General features: G+C 43.0%; 1 protein-coding gene across 2 annotated transcripts; it reads left to right on the forward strand.

The window, feature by feature from the left end:
* Positions 1 to 3,898: 3,898 nt before the first annotated feature.
* Positions 3,899 to 15,849, forward strand: CBX1 (chromobox 1). 2 transcript variants are annotated; one of them, XM_080979549.1, is made up of 5 exons: positions 3,899 to 4,099; positions 10,394 to 10,564; positions 11,744 to 11,921; positions 13,654 to 13,748; positions 14,474 to 15,849. In XM_080979549.1, the coding sequence occupies exons 2-5, from the start codon at positions 10,425 to 10,427 to the stop codon at positions 14,616 to 14,618; spliced, it is 558 nt and encodes a 185-aa protein (XP_080835675.1). In that variant the 5' UTR covers positions 3,899 to 4,099; positions 10,394 to 10,424; the 3' UTR covers positions 14,619 to 15,849. The 2 variants fall into 2 exon arrangements, with proteins under 2 accessions (XP_080835675.1, XP_080835676.1); XM_080979550.1 differs by lacking the exon at positions 3,899 to 4,099 and adding an exon at positions 4,213 to 4,233.
* Positions 15,850 to 16,063: the final 214 nt, after the last annotated feature.

A 16,063-nucleotide genomic window follows, 5' to 3' on the forward strand; every position in this document is an offset into this window, starting at 1 on the left:
TCCCACGTGACCTCCTTTTTTCTCGGCGGCGTGAGCCGTGCTGGCTGATGGGAAATGCAGTTTCGAACCGCAGCAAGAATTAATACCCCGAAAGGATGATATTTCAGCTGTGCGTTCTGCTCAAAGACTGTGGTTTGCAATTTGCATCCTCTATAAATGCAAACGTTTCCTCCGGATTAATTCATCCCAAACAAATGTAACTGCATGTTCTGATCGGTACCTTATTGTATAGCACTATCTTAAGCATGCTTACTCGAAAGCAAGTCCCGCTGAATTATATAGCACTTATAGGATTGTTGGAGTGAGGGTTGTCTTGAAGTTCTGTTTAGAGTAGACCCATTGAAATTAATGACTTGGGCTTAATCGTGTCTACTCTGAGTAGGATTAGCATTGGATACAGCCCTCAGTTTCCTTTTAACTGACTTTTGCAACACAATCCTATGTATCTCTACTCGGAAGTAAGTCCTACTGGGTTCAATGGGCTTTCCTCCCTGTAAGGGAATGCAAGCCTTAAACATAAGGTGGTGCAGTTATGCTGCAATCTTTTGTGCTTACATAGTTCAAATTGCTTCTGAATAAACATGCATATGGTCAGTCTATTAGAATTCATGCATCACATGAATAGACACAGTGTGTGCTGGGGAAGAGACTGGACCCATTAGGCAGGGGAAAGGCTAGGCTGGAATTCTCCCTGTGATTCTAACACTTCCTAGGGAAGCATTCAAACTTTTCAATTCCCTCTAGCACATGTGTATATTCTGAAGTGGCAAAGTCCCAAACACGACAATTTCCTCCCTGAAGGTTTAGATTACCACTAAGCTACTTTAAACACATTCCAAGTGAAAGGACACATTTCACTGAACCAAATAATGTCCCCAGATTTATTCTGTATTAAGAAGGTGCCTGTTCTATGATGGGAGATTCAACACATCCCTTTGTTACACTTCTGTCACAGAGCTGAGTCATCCAGTGTCATGAATGGAAGAAATGTTACCTTCACTGAAGCCATGTCCTCAAGTTCAGTACTGTACTTTCCCCACTAAGAATGAATAGCAATCATCCACATGAAGGAGGAAAGAAGGGGTTGCAATAGGGACTGCCTTCAGCATAGGAGCTAAAATGTCCCTTGCTCCCCGTAACTCTAACCTACTTCTATTTCCACAGTCCCTTTCTGAGTTTGTTTCTTGGGGTGAAAACAAATGTAAATTTCCTTTTGAGGCTGCAACCCTTGGAATGATCTCCCCATTACTGAGCTATCCTGTATGGATAGGATTACGCTGTCAGTGGTACAGGTGGCTTCTGGTGTCACTTCCACGTGGTTTAAATACTTCACATCAAATGCTTTTTGAAAGACTAAGATTGCACATTTTCATTTGTCACACAAGTTTTAATTCCCCCAAATGCAAAAACACTAAGAATTTCAAGCCTCTATTCATCACTATTTAATATGTGCTAAGATTCTGTCCCTGATGCATTATGCTGCATCATTTATTGTAAGCCACTCAAATTCTCTTAAGAAAAATAATTGAAATTTCTAAATCATAAAAGGATTGTGTGGGGGGGGGGGAGTCAGAATATATTATTATGGACCATCCTATTCTGCTGTACAACTGAAGATATTTCCTAAGTTCTCCTATATAGCCTTCAAGTTGATGGTTTAACAGCAGGTGTTGCTTTTCCGTCAGTGGCCTATCGTGTTAATTTGTTTGTTTTTAATCTAAAAGTCCATCCGGAAAGTACCTAAAGCCAGGAGAGAGTGGCTGGTGGTGTCGAGAAACAAGATACTGGATTTTATAGGCCTTTGGTCAGGTTTGATCCAGCAGGGTGCTTCTTAAAGCCAGATCAGAAGATGCTTTGTTTTGGGGGCTGCTGTTGATTCTGAAGCTGCTGTTTTTACAGCTTGTGTGCCTACTTGCTTCCCACCTGTTCAACCTGTATATGTTAATCTGTAAATAGAGAAAGTCTTTAGTGCTGTCTTCCCCGGAGGAAATTGATGCTGCAAAGCTCCCCTGGGTATGGGAATCAAATTTTCTTCTGCTCACATTCATGTTGAGTCAAAAATAGCTCCTTCCTATTATTTGGGATGTACAGTACTGAGTATTGTAATCCACTTCAGCACACAAATTCAGAACGAAAAGAACTACAGTATGTTCCTGGGTATTGTCTGCCATGAGACTACAACTCCCAGGAGGCACAGCAACCTCCTGTTTGTAGTGTTGTTAGACTGAAAGTTAATGTCCAGTCAGATAGGTGGCGAATGGAAAGTCTTCGGACAGTGTAGTAAGTCCAGAAATGAAACTTCTCGGTTCCTTTACCATGCCCCTCTTCTTGCCTATTCATTGGAAACAATGGAGAAACCCAGGATTTTTGCGCTGCTGTGATTGAATACCAGTGTGTCCACTAAAAAGGCAGCAGCCATGGCGACAAAAATTAGGGCTTTTCTGATATTTCGCCTGAAGAACTGTCCTTTAAACTTTTCAGGCATTAAAAGAAACCTGCCCTGTGTCAATGAAATACTGTACATGCTTCACATACTGCAGAATGGGGGTGGCTTACCTTGCAAGCCAAATCCTGCATTCAGTTGTAACACAAGCTTTGTGTTTCATTGGCTTGCATGCAACTAAGCTGCGCTTGTTAAAAGCTGCAATTCTGTAACCACTTTCTTTTTTTCCTTCAGATTTTTTTATTGATTTTAACAGATATAACATATAAAACATACAAAAGAAAGAACATTACAATACTAAAAGAAAAAAGAAAACAAAAATAAAAACACATATTCCTTCTGAAGTTCACTTTAAATTCCATTATTAACTGACTTCCTCAAATCCCCCCTAACTGAATTTCATTGTATCACCTTGTAACAGTTCTCCAAAATCATCTTTCTACTACAATTTACTCCTTCAGTTTACTATCTTCATCTCTTTTCTTATTGACTTAAATCCATATTACTATTCAACATTCTTATTCTAATCCTAGGCCTATTTGATACTTTCAAGTACCATCTAATTATCTTATATTACAGTATTTAGCTAAATAATCTTTAAATTTCTTCCAATCTTCTTGATGCTCCTCTTCTTTCTGATTGCGGATTCTTCCAGTCAGGTCAGCCAGCTCCAAAACTCCAACATCTTCATCTGCCATTCTTCTGCCGTTGGTATTTCTTGAGATTTCCAATTTTTGGCTAATAACAGTCTTGCCGCTGTAGTGGCATACAAAAATAGTCTAATATCTTTTTTGGGCAATTCCAGTCCTATTATTCCAAGTAAAAAGGCTTCTGGTTTCTTAAATGTATTTTTCAACATTTTTTTCAACTCATTATAAATCTTTTCCCAGACGTCTACCACATATGATAAAAAGTACCTTCTTTTTCTTTACACTTCCAGCATAAATTATCATTTGTATGATAAATCTTTGCTAATTTTACCGAGGTTAAGTACCACCTACACATCATTTTCATGTTTTCTTTTAATACCGGGCGTGCAGTAAACTTAACCCCTTTCTTCCACATCCTTTCCCAGTCTTCCATCATTATATGCAACCACTTTCTTGAGAGTAAGCCTCATTGAACTCAGTGGATCTAACTTCTGAGTAGAAGACGCGTATAGGATTCTGCTTGGAACCTCTTTCAAAAACCACGATTAGAAAAGAAAAGAGGAAGCTTTTGTTTTCGCGGCGTGTGTGCTTGTGTTTGTGTCTGTGTTTTGCTGTCCATCGCGGCCGTGCTGCGCTCTCAATGGCTACTTGCGTGAAAAGACTCGCAAGTAAGCGACGTACGCGAGTCTATATCCTACGTCTACGGGTAGAGGAAGGAAAAAGACAACATCCGGTCCCAAAATGCCGCGGGCGAGAGGAGGTCTTGGAGGGAATTAGAAAGGGGCGTAGGAGGAGAAGCAGGAGCATGCGCAGTGCGTCTCGGCGGGCCGAAGGGGTTGCAGCGCTCTTTTGTTTGGCGGAGGTGGAGCGAACGCGGGAGGCCCGTTGTCCAACCGTCGCTCTGTTCTGCTTTGAAACGAGACCGGCTCGCTCCGTGCGCCGCTCGCCTCTCTCCCGCCCGTTTGTTTTTATTTCCCCTCGTGCGTTGTTGGCGGGGCTGAAGAAGGTAAAACGGGCAGCGCGGGGTGGGGGCGCGCGCAGGGGGCCAACATCGCGCGCGCGGGCTGGACGGCCATATTGGGGGGTGCTGAGGGAGGGGGGATATTCCTGGGTGAGCGGGGGCTCCTCTTGGGAAGAGAGGTGCAGTATTTAAAAATGGGGGGCGGGCTTTTCTGGGCAGAAAGGAAATAGGCACAGTGCTTTCTGAGGAGGGAGGCGAAATACGTGAGTTGGGAGTGGAGACGGCTATGGCTCTTCCTAAGTGCGCCTGTGGGTGTGGGGTCCGAAAAGTGGGGGGGGGGAAGGAAGCGCATAATGTGTGGGGGAGCTATTTCAAAAGGGGGAGACGTGGAGTGGACAGGGCAGAAGGAGGGGTGCAATGGGAGGGGGGACCCGCGTACATAAGGTGCGGCATTTGCTGGGGAGCGTGGTTTCATGTGGGAACGGGGAAATCGTGAAGGCGTTGGTAGTAAATAACGGTCGGGGGGGGGCCTTAATGAACGCGTACAGGAATGTGGAGAAAGGTTTCCTGAAAGAAGCTGTAGCGGTATCATAAATAGGGATGTCCAAATACAAGGGCCGGAGGAGGGAGCCTGTGTGTGCGCGCCCGCGCATTTTTAATAGGTGTTCGAGGAAGGTGCTCCAAAGATGACGAAGGGGGTGATGTGTGGAAGAATGGATGTAAAAAATACTAAGGGGGGGATGGTTGCAAGAAGAAGTGTGAGTGCAGTGGGTGGTGAGTGCAGTGGGTATAGGTCCGTCCGTCCTTCCCCGCCCCCGAAAGTGGGAGGAAATATGCAGAAAAGGGATAATAGGGGTGGGTTTACGTGGAGCTGAGATGGCTAGTTAAGAGGACTTTGTTAGACAGTTAATAAGGGGAGATGAAAGTAAAGCTGTAGCGACTTTTTCCAAGGAAGGGGGATCATCTGCCCAAGGTGGTAGTGCTTGTGAAGTTGGTCACTCCTTTAGTGTAACAAGAATATTGACTGGGGTGCTGGGATTGAGGCTGTTCCTGTGAAGGAGACAGAAGTGTTTCAGAGTCTGTATTGGAGTGTAGCTGGGCTAAAATGAGGGGGAAACATAAATGGATTGTATACAGATTGTGTAATGACTAATGTGGGTAGGAAGGGTGAAATTAAAATTTTAAGGTAGGTAGGTGAGGGTTTTTATAAATTTGCACCTCCAAACCAGCATAATCATAGTGCAGTATTGGAGGAAGGGGACCATACAGCTAGGCAGTCTTGTATGTAGTGGTGATTAGATAGAAGAAGATAAGAGTAGTGAGTGGTGAGGGTGTTAATTGACTTGGAAAACAGCCAAAATGATCACTGTTGATTTGAAGAGTGCTAATAGATAACCAAGTCGTGTGGGTGAACAGGTTTAATATTTAAAAGATAAAAAGAACTGGGGTGTACTGCAGGGAAATAATTAGGAAACTTAAGATATGTGAATTTTAGTCGATGTGGATCTGTTTGTTAGAGTGAAAGGACTGCATAATGGGGTGCTATTTCGAATGTATCTAGGCAGTGGTATTGTATGATGGCTCACATTGGCAAATAGTGTTGCATTTGATGAGAGAGATGTATCTATTTATTACATTTACGCCCCATGCTTCTTCCAAGGAGCTCAGGTTTTGCCCCATTTTTCCCCCTCCCTGTGGTAGGTTAGACTGAGAGGTAGTAACTAGCTTAAGATCACATTGTGAGACTTATGACTGTAGAAATGAACTTAGATTTCCCTAATCCCATGTCCAGCATTTTATTCCCTATGCCACCCTGACGTATGTTCAAGACACATAAGCATGTAGACCCAAAAATAAGGGCCCTGTGAGATCAGCCTAAAGCCTATCTAGCCCAGTTCCCTTTTCCCACAGTTAAGTAGCTTAATGCAATATATGTGGGAAGCCAAGAAACACAACATAAGTGCAATAGCCCTCTCCTGTTGCTGTTTGCCAGCAACTGGTATTAAGAGAGAAGCAGTATATAAAGCCTTGCTCAGTTCTTACTTATTTTGCAACTGCTGATAGTAAGTACTTCTTTCTTTCTTTCTTTCTTTCTTTCTTTCTTTCTTTCTTTTTTTCTTTCTTATTCATATTCCTAAAGTGGCTTACAGTGAACTATAAAATATAAAACTAAAATACAAATATCACAACCTTATAAAACACTGTAACACAACCACAAAGTGGAGAATTAAAGGCTGTAGATGAGGGTGGTCCAACTTTTCATACCAAGTGGGCCGCAAGAGTACTTCAACATAGAACCCTGGGCTGGGTAGGGAAGCAAGGCCCAAAATTGATGCCCCTGCCCCAGCCATCATGCTGCCTTCCCAAAGTCAGATAAGCGAGGCTCTGGCAGGGTCCAAGAGCCCTCATGCCTCCTTCCCAAAGCCCAGCACCTAGGTTTTGGGAAGGCAGCTCATGGGCTGCCGGGGGGGGGGGTTAAATGCTGCTGAGAGCCACCCAAAAAGGCCTCAAGGGCCATGTGTTGGACCGCCCTGCTCTAGACATTTCCCTTGATTGAAAAGTATAATTTTTGCTAGCCAGATATATCAGAATTTCCCTACTTTCCTTGCTTAAGGCAAACATGATCTCTTAAAACTAAGTGTCTGATCCTCTTATGCAAGGCTCCTTTTCTTTGTGATGAACAAACTAAATGAAGTTATTTTTCATTCATCATACATCACAATAGTTCATTTATTTTACAGCTTGATACCACAGGTGTCATGCATTGGTCCATTGGGGTGTTTTACTATTAAATATCTAGTCACTACTTTATCCCAGTCAGACTAATTGTACTACCCCATCAAACAACATGGGAACAGCACATAGGAGGATGCATTGGGCTGTTTATAGCTACAATGCTAGAAAGGTGTTTTTAATGGAAAATACTGAAAAAGCCATTTTGAAGGTAGAAAAGTGATTAGTGTAGAAGCAGTGGGGCTATGCGTAGATGAGTTTCAAAAGTATATAAACTTCAGGCCTTCTAGGTTGCATTTTTCATTTGCTACTTGATTCATACTTCTCAAGTGTGTTTGCAAGGCTGACTGGAGGACAGAGAGGAGTATATGTAGGAACTAGTGTACTGTATAGGTAAAGGCAAACTTTGCATCAATAGTTCTGCCAACTTTTCCATCTGGCTTCACGCACCATTGGCATAAGGTCCCTGGAAGATTACCTGGAACGGAAGGCAGCCCTCCAGCTGAAAGATTAACAAGGCACACTGACGATAACGCCTATTCATGCAGAGGTAGCTTTCGTTTGGGATGTTAGGGGAGGGGTAGTACCTATGGTGAATGACATGTCGTGCTCCTAGGGTACTTTGTCCAGCTTTGGGTCCCCACCTGCACTCAGCTCTCCACTGCAGCTCCTAGAAGCTCACAGTATGAGACAGCGGCCGCAGCGACCCTCACCTGGTTTAACCAACCAGTCAAAGCCATTTACTGGGGTGTGGCCGCTGTCTCATGCTTTGGAGGTGTGTCAACCTGGGAAGTTAGCCCATCTAGGAAGACTCTGATCCTACACCTCCAGTGTCTTGTGGGACATCTTTGGGAGAAGAAAAGGCTAAGGAGTAATCCCTACACAAATTCAGAGTGGAGTCCCTAAGACAGTTGAATGGCATCTTGTATGTCTCCTTTCGGCAACTTCTGCAGCCAACCTGGTGCCAAATGTATTGCTCTGCTTTCATTTGGGACCACATCAGCGAGGCCATGGGGTGGGGTCTTGTCATCTTGGCAGCCCAGGATCTCCGTACACACTGTCTAGGCTTGTGCCGCCAATGCAGCAGTTTGACTTTGCTGGAGACACTCCTTTGCCTCTCAAGACAATCCACTTTGAGTTTGGCTCAAGGGGCCTATAAAAGGAGCTACACCACTTCTGATCAAAGGTGGTGGGAATTCTGAGGACTGAACTGAACGAAAATTTAAGGTCAATTGAAACCCTTTTCTCCTCATAATAAAGGAACCAAAGTTAAAGGTTCTGGAATCTGAATTGTGTTGTATTGGGTAGGGTTGCCAGACAGTGGGAAGCCAAGAAACACAATATTAAATGTCTGGGAAAATCCGGACGTATGGCAACCTGTGTTGGCTGATGAGTTTTTTGCGATTTACCTTAAAAATAGTTCCCAAATATTCCCCCCCCCCCAAAAAAAAACCCCTCAAACTTTGTGCATGTATGTAGGCATCAGTGTGGATAACAAAGCAGGTCAAAGTAATTGAAATGGAGCCTGATGAAATCTATATAGCCCACTTTCAATTTCTTAGTCATGGGGTATACAAGATGGAGTCTGTTTTATAGACCACAGGCACCTTTGAAACATTGTGTGAAACCCATAGAGATCTCACTGAAACGCTTGATAATTGTATTGAAGCCCATGAGGAATATGAAGTCCCAGTGCTTCCAGGTCATGCTGGTTAAGAATAAAATTCCTTGTACTTGAAGATGCCCAGCTACTCCCCTCCATACCTCAGAGTAAAAAAATGATGTTTCTTCCCAACTACTTTACTGTTCCTGAGATACACTTCCAAAAATTCTGAGCTTTGGTACTGTATAGGACTAACACCAAGCTGTGCAGATCGCATGTTATTTCCCTCCTGGTTGGAAGGAGGAAAATGTCTACACAATGTAAACTAGTTTTAATATGGTTTTCTTCCGTAAAAGAATTTTGGAAACAGTGACTTCATGAGTGTGCCAAGATCCCAGCATTTGTGAGGGAGACAGAACTAGTTTAAGCTTCGTGAAATTGTGTTCTCTAAAAATCTTCCTTCCTCCCCATTCCGCTGCTGTTTGTGGGTCTCTTTCCCTAGCCAGCCATCCTTCACTGCAAACGAGACCCATTTCCTCTAAAACCTAGCTGTGCTTGACGGCCCCTTTTGCCTATGTTTTATCAGACCCCGACTGAGACAAGTGCATCCTCCTGCTGAGAGATGCTTTGCCTGCAGAAGCCCAGCATAGCTTTCTTTTTCCGGTAGACTGTAACTTTTCATTTCCAGAAAAAGCAAGCTGTTTAATCTTCTATGCTTGCTGGGTGCCCTTGTGGTGCCTCCACCACTCATGGATGCCTTCTCTCCCCAGCACTGCCGTGCTTGCTGTATAGTCACAAACGTAGTCCTGTTGTTTCTGAAAGTGGTGGAGGGAGGATATGGTGGGAATTTTTCCTGCTGCAAGCAGAAAGGCCTGGCCTGAAGAACTTCAAAGTTCTGCAGAGACAGAGTGATTCTGTCTCCTGCAGAGCCTGCTCCTTTTGGAAGAAAAATGTTAGTTTTACGGAGCTTCCTACAGTTGGTCCAAGTGTTCAGTACAGTGGTGCCCCGCAAGACGAATGCCTCGCAAGACGGAAAACCCGCTAGACGAAAGGGTTTTCCGTTTTGGAGGTGCTTCGCAAAACGAATTTCCTATGGGCTTGCTTCGCAAGACGAAAATGTCTTGCAAGTTCCTGCGGGGTTTTTTTCCTTTTCCCCCCCTTTTTCCCAAGCCGCTAAGCCGCTTATCAGCTGATCCGCTAAGCCGCTTATCAGCTGATCCGCTAAGCTGCTTATCAGCTGATCCGCTAAGCCGCTTAACAGCTGATCGCTAAGCCGCTTATCAGCTGATCCGCTAAGCCGCTAATGCTGTAGCGCTAAGCCGCTAAACCGCTAATGGGCTTGCTTCGCAAGACGAAAAAACCCGCAAGACAAAGAGACTCGCGGAACGGATTCTTTTCGTCTTGCGAGGCACCACTGTATAGGTTAACACTGTCATAAGTTGCTTGGGCAACAAACAAATCGTAGGTTTGGCAGATGGAACATGTTGAGCACATTTGTGATTCATATGCCATATTTTAAAGTACCTAGAGTTGGGAAAAGCATTAGTTTTTATGCAATTGCATGTTGAGGCAAGGGGAAAGTCTTAACATAAATTCCAGAAAAGGAGTCATGTATGTCCTGTTGCAGAAAAAGGCAGAACCTGATTAGCTGTCATAGGAAAGTGTTCACCATGAGGTGCTGCATCTACTTTTTAATAATCAGTATATGTGGATAGATGTTGTACAGCAAGGTTTGGGTTTATGTGGGTCCCATTGATATTGATGGGCTTCAGCGTTTCACTGTGCTTTTGTGACTACATATTGTATCTCTTTTATTTGTGTCACTTTGCAGCTTCTGGAACATTTTTCCTACACTGTACATTTCCCTGTGTATTTTTAGATTAAAATGTTTTCATATTAAAAAATAAAATGACAAGACAGACAAAAAATTGTAAGTGTCACGGATCTCTGGTGTTGACAATTGCAGTTTCTAAAGCTATATATCTGCATTATCTCTTTAACAGCCTCCTTAAAACTGCAAAGCTGGCGAGCACAATGGGAAAAAAGCAGAACAAGAAGAAAGTGGAGGAGGTCCTAGAAGAAGAGGAGGAGGAGTATGTCGTGGAGAAGGTCCTTGACCGGCGGGTGGTGAAAGGGAAAGTGGAATACCTGCTCAAGTGGAAAGGCTTCTCAGAGTAAGGCTGCTTTCCCTTTATTTCAGCTTTGCAAACTAATCTTTAAAGGTTAGTAGCCCATAAAATCAGTAGCCTCTTGGTCCACATATACTTGTGGTTAATCTCTTTGCGCACTGGTGTTGAGAGAGGGGAACATCTCTTCCGGTTTTCAAAGCCTTGCTTGCCTTGTCACCCAGGAGCTGTTTAGAAGCCTTCTTTAGGCCTTTTTTATCTTGCTCTAGGCTAGGGTGATGTGCCAGGGCTGCTGAATACCTGCGTCTTAAAAACCAGCCCAGTTTCCCCATCCCATTTCTGGTTAATTCATGGTCTTGAAATCTTCTTTTGGAATTCTTCCAGATATATGTGGGGATTAATTCTGTTCCTGCAGGAGGAAAAACATGTTTGAGAAACAGGTGTGGTTTTTTCCTTCCCAAAAGTACTTTCTACCTTGAAAATTCTGTTTGAGGCCCAGTTTGGCAGCAAATGAATGTTTTCACGTGTGTGGATGGCTTGTATGTGTTCAGAGTGCAGGTCAGCCTCAAACTGATTGTGTGCTTCTGGGCAAATAAGCAGTCCTCAGTTCTGCTGTAAGGGGATGCTTGAGGGGGAAAGTATCTAAGACTGCTAGTTATGTGTAGGAGAAAGCAACCATGCCTAAAAGTATTTATCTGCCTGTTTAGTGTTGAAGCTGAAAATCTGATGTGCTTGTAGAGAAGTTGCAATTTCTGCAGAAGGCTTCCAGGTCTGCACTTACACTTTTTCCTTCTCCTAAATAATGCAAATCTGGGGTCCATCTCATTAAGTCAGCACCCAGTCAAGAATAACAGAGAGCTGAAAATCTGGTAGCTTTACTCTGCCCTTATCACTCCCTATTCTGCCTTACAGCAGTCCATCAGCTTTAAGTCACATTCTCAAGTTTACAACTTTAGGGTGTCTTTGCATTTCCAGAAAACCTTTCAGGAATCTCAACCCACCATGTCAGGATTCTAGCAGAAATTGCCTATCATTGCAAAAATCTGTAGATTTTAAGTCTTCCCCATTCCTATATAAGAGTCATTTTTATAGATTTTGTGCCAAGAATTTACAGGTCCCATAACGAGGGAGATAAATTTCTTAAAGGGGCTATTTTGCAAAAAACTGTAGTTACAAAATATGGTATTTTGCAGTCCTGTCCAGCTGATAATACTTATATGGTTTCAGCGAAGATAACACGTGGGAGCCAGAGGAGAACCTCGACTGCCCTGACCTCATTGCGGAGTTCCTGCAATCCCAGAAAACTGCACATGAAAGTGACAAGTCAGAGGGAAGCAAGCGCAAGGCAGAATCTGATTCAGAGGATAGGGGGGAGGAAAGCAGACCAAAGAAAAAGAAAGAGGAGGTAAGGCAGATTCTCTCCATCTGTGGCCCAATGAGGGTTGCTTTATGCTTTGCAGTTAAAGACAAAAAGGACTGATTGATGTTTCTGAAAGGGTAAAACACTAGCTAACAGCAGTGATCTTTATTGCCTTCTTAAAGTGAGCTACATAACTGTGTAGTGTAGTGCCTCAGCTGCAAGTGTCTTTGGGAATATGGTTGACATTCATTAGTCTGTGGTACTAGTGGTGTTTCTCACCAGAATCTCTGCCTCCAGCCCAGTTACCTCCCCATCAGAGAATGTGGCTATGTGTTCTTTCAATTTTGGGGATGCACCTGCTACAGTGGGAAGACTCCATTTGCTGTGTTAGTATGCTGGAAGCAAAGTGTCATGGTCCTGATTGCACTGGTGCATTTAAAAAGTTGGATCTGGTGACTTGGCTGGTGGTGGGCTTCTGTTTTCTCATGTATTTCTCTTTGTAGAGTCTGCCCTGTGTCTTGCCTTGCATTCTGTTGAATACAGCCTTTTTTCATTCTGCCTCTAAACTCTTTCTAGCCACATTATCCCTCCTTTTTTCTTTCAAGACAAGAGACTTCTGATAGTAGTTTTGTGTGGTTAAGTAAAAACAGCCAGACCATTCCAATATTTTTTATGTATGGGTTCTCAAAAGTTCAGTTCTCTTCCCCACTCCCCATTGTTTGCATTATTTACCCTCTGTCTGTCTGTCTGTCTGTCTGTTTGTTTGTTTGTCCTCCCTTTATTGGTTAATGCTTAGCACTTCCATCCCTTTTATATTGTTGCATTTTCCTGTTAGCACACAATTCTTCCTCTTCATTTCTGAATTCTTTAAGTTTTTTCCTGTCTTTGCTTCACACCCTCCCATTTTCAGCTGTTCCTCTCCAGCTCTTTTCTCCACATCCTCCCTTGGAAACATAACATAATTAAGCTAGGGCTTACCAAAATGTAGCTCTGAAGTCTTTCAATGCCGGAGCTTTGTTCTGGAATATACTTCATGGTAGTATGAAGAAGTTTCTCAGCAAATTATTTCCAGGAATGGTTGAGCCCAACACCTCTCCTCAGCCGAGGAAGAAACCAGAATGCAACAAGAGCAGGTTCTCTGCCTCACTAGCATACTCCGATGTCTGTTTCTCCCTCCCTCCCTCCCTGCCAGCTAAGTTCTTGCTCTAGCAAGCAAGGCAATTGCTTCAGTAGTGCCACACAAATATTTTATGGTAGATTAAAAGTGGGAAAGATTCTGGAAGTTTATGGGTGTGGTCTTACTTTGTTTGGAATGAGCTGTTTAAAATTGCAGTGCCAAATAAGAAACCCTTTATGTCTTAAAACCTCCTTGTTTAATATGCACTGTAGAGCAGTGCCATATTATAAAGAGCTTGAAACTGATTAAACTGGTAGCATGTACCAGAGAAGCTTGAATAATATTTTTGTGAGTATGCTAAGAATTCTTGCTGGAGATCTAACACTTTCGCAGATGTAGAATTAATGGGATTCTTAGGAATTGCAGTAGCTCAAACAGCTTTAAAACTAGTTCAAATCTCATAGTATAATTATGCATGGACAAAGCATCTACATCATGTCACTCTTGAGTTGGATATCCCCCTCCCCCAAAGTAGGTCACTGGAAAGGCATTTTCTGGCAGTTGTTTTGCCTCTGCATAACACCAAATAAAGTTCAATGTCTGTTTTCTCTGTCACCCTTTAAAGGCAATAATCAGAAACCTTTCCAATTCTTTCATCAGGCTGAGAAGCCTCGAGGCTTTGCAAGAGGGTTTGAACCAGAGCGGATTATTGGTGCCACAGACTCCAGCGGAGAGCTCATGTTCCTGATGAAATGGTAAGTCTGTTCCTTTGTCTTTTCTCCCTTGTGCATCCTCCATGAAAGATTAGAATCCAGATGTTGAATTTTTGGGAATACAGCTACTTAATGGTGTGAGTGTCTGTAATGAGATCAGGTGGCAAGACCATTGGTTCTCTAACATTTTTAAAAGTTTAGGAGGGGGCTAATTAGCTGCAGAATGCTGTTACTATACAGCCTCATCACTTTGATGACCTCTTGCATTTTGATCTGCTGCTTTCTAGTTCCTTGCAAGTGATTTATATGAAACTTGGAATCTGCTTTCTCTGTTGTGTAAGGTTCAACTGTCTTTTACTTGCAAGCATTCTGAGGTCATAACTGGAAATAACTAGCTTTTGCAACCCATTCCCACAATCCTTCCATGCCTTGAGGAAGGATTGTGTGGATCAGGCAGGTAGATGTATGCTTATAAATCGTATTTTGCATTATAGGCATCAGGATTTGTGGCCAATGATTCTATGAACTGGCAAGTGTTAAGGTACCTCAGATTTGTATTATCCTTCTGGACAATAATCTTCGGTGTGCTTATGCATCAGTAGCAAAGCCACGCATTAAATTCACAGTATTATCCAGAGCTTTAAGATCACATGACCCCAGACTCAGCCATATGCACACACATTTGGCAGAAATGTTAATGCTAGAATGATAGCTTCATACCTTCTATTTGGGATCAATCCCAAATTTCCCACCTCTTGGTTGTACAGGAAGAACTCTGACGAAGCTGATCTGGTCCCTGCCAAGGAAGCAAATATCAAGTGCCCGCAGGTGGTCATCTCGTTCTATGAGGAAAGGCTGACATGGCACTCCTATCCATCAGAAGATGATGACAAGAAGGATGAGAAGAACTAACCTGCCTCCCCTTCTGTCCCCATCCTTCCTCTGGCCGACTTTTGTATTAAATCATCAAACTGTGGGTTTGAACATGAGTGAGAAAGTGAAGAGGCGGCTGTGGAAGATGCTCTCTGTAGAAACCGGACAATTTCTATGCCCGTGACAACATGCTGTCCCCTTTCTTCCTTTCTCATCATATATACATGAGGAAAGAGGAAAGAATTGGTGAGTTCCCAGCTGTTCTTTGCTTTGGGGGCGGGGTGAAGCAAAAATAACTAAAAATAATAGAGTTGGAACAGGCTGCCAAAAGGGATAGCAGGCAGAGGCTGTGTGTTCTTCAGAGACCATCTCTGTGATCTACAGCCTTACTCCCCAATAGTGTTAATTGCATTTTTACAGATTAGCATGCGTGTAGTTTTTCTTTCTTCCTTTTTGCTATTATCGGTGTATCGTTGGGGTGGGAAGGGAGGGTGCATTCTGATTGATTTGGGGAGGGCCAGTTCATGGTATCTGTATCCAGAATTGCAATTCTTACAAAATACATGCCTCCTGCTGCAAGTGGAATTGATGACTCCTGCGAGGCTGGAGCTTTATGTGTCTAAGTGTTAAAAGTTACAATTTGATTGCAACCATGAATACAGTCACCTTCCAGAATTATTACTGCGGGAATTGGAAAGGAGGCAACTTCTTCATATTTTGCCCTCTAGTCATAGTGAGGACACTCTGCCCCCAAACCATGTGACAATTTTTTTTAGTATCTCTGCATCTTTTTTCTTCTAACCAACCAGAAACTGAGGGTTTTTAGCCTCTCTCCCCCCCCCTCTTGTATGTATGTGGCATTTTAGACATCCTTTTAATTAAGGGGAAGGAAAGTAGGGGTGAAATCTACCCCCTACAGCACAAGGTAGTAGTAGGTTTCAGAATATTCTGTAAACAACTATCTTCTGTTCAGACTTGGGCATTTATGATTGCTTCCCTTGCTCTAGTCCTACCCATTTCATTTTTAAGCTAACGATACTTTGTTCTTCCAAAGGACAATTTTACCTCTGACATTCAAACACCCCACAAGCCACTGACCCCCCCCCATTCATCCTTTGTGGGGGGGTATGTACGTAGAAGTGTACAAACCTTTTTTTAAAAAAACAAAGCATGTTTAGGTTTCTGTGAAAATGTTGTCTAAAACTCAAGTGTTTGGATTTTAACTTCATACTGAACTGTCTTTTTGTCTCAATAAAACTTTAGATTTATAGTCCTGCTCTTTTTCTTCTTCATCTGGTCAAGGCCTTCCTTGAAAATATTCTACAACTCGAAGTACTGACTTGCAACTAGAAAATATTGTAGGAATAAGTGATATGCTGAACTGAGAAGTATTGCAGGGGAAATGCAGTATGTTATATTCCCTCAGTCATTGTAGGGTCACCAAATTGAGCATTACCTTTTATCACAACACAGGGCTACCAACA

Source organism: Podarcis pityusensis (assembly GCF_964106645.2).
Source record: "Podarcis pityusensis genome assembly, chromosome: 13".
NCBI classification, from domain to species: domain Eukaryota; kingdom Metazoa; phylum Chordata; class Lepidosauria; order Squamata; family Lacertidae; genus Podarcis; species Podarcis pityusensis.

Excerpts from the sequence above, each read along its gene's own strand:
- CBX1 (XM_080979549.1), top strand. The coding sequence starts at position 10,425 with ATGGGAAAAAAGCAGAACAAGAAGAAAGTGGAGGAGGTCCTAGAAGAA. Across the intron at positions 10,565-11,743 it reads AAGTGGAAAGGCTTCTCAGA|CGAAGATAACACGTGGGAGC; the intron begins GTAAGGCTGCTT and ends ATATGGTTTCAG. Across the intron at positions 13,749-14,473 it reads CTCATGTTCCTGATGAAATG|GAAGAACTCTGACGAAGCTG; the intron begins GTAAGTCTGTTC and ends TTGGTTGTACAG.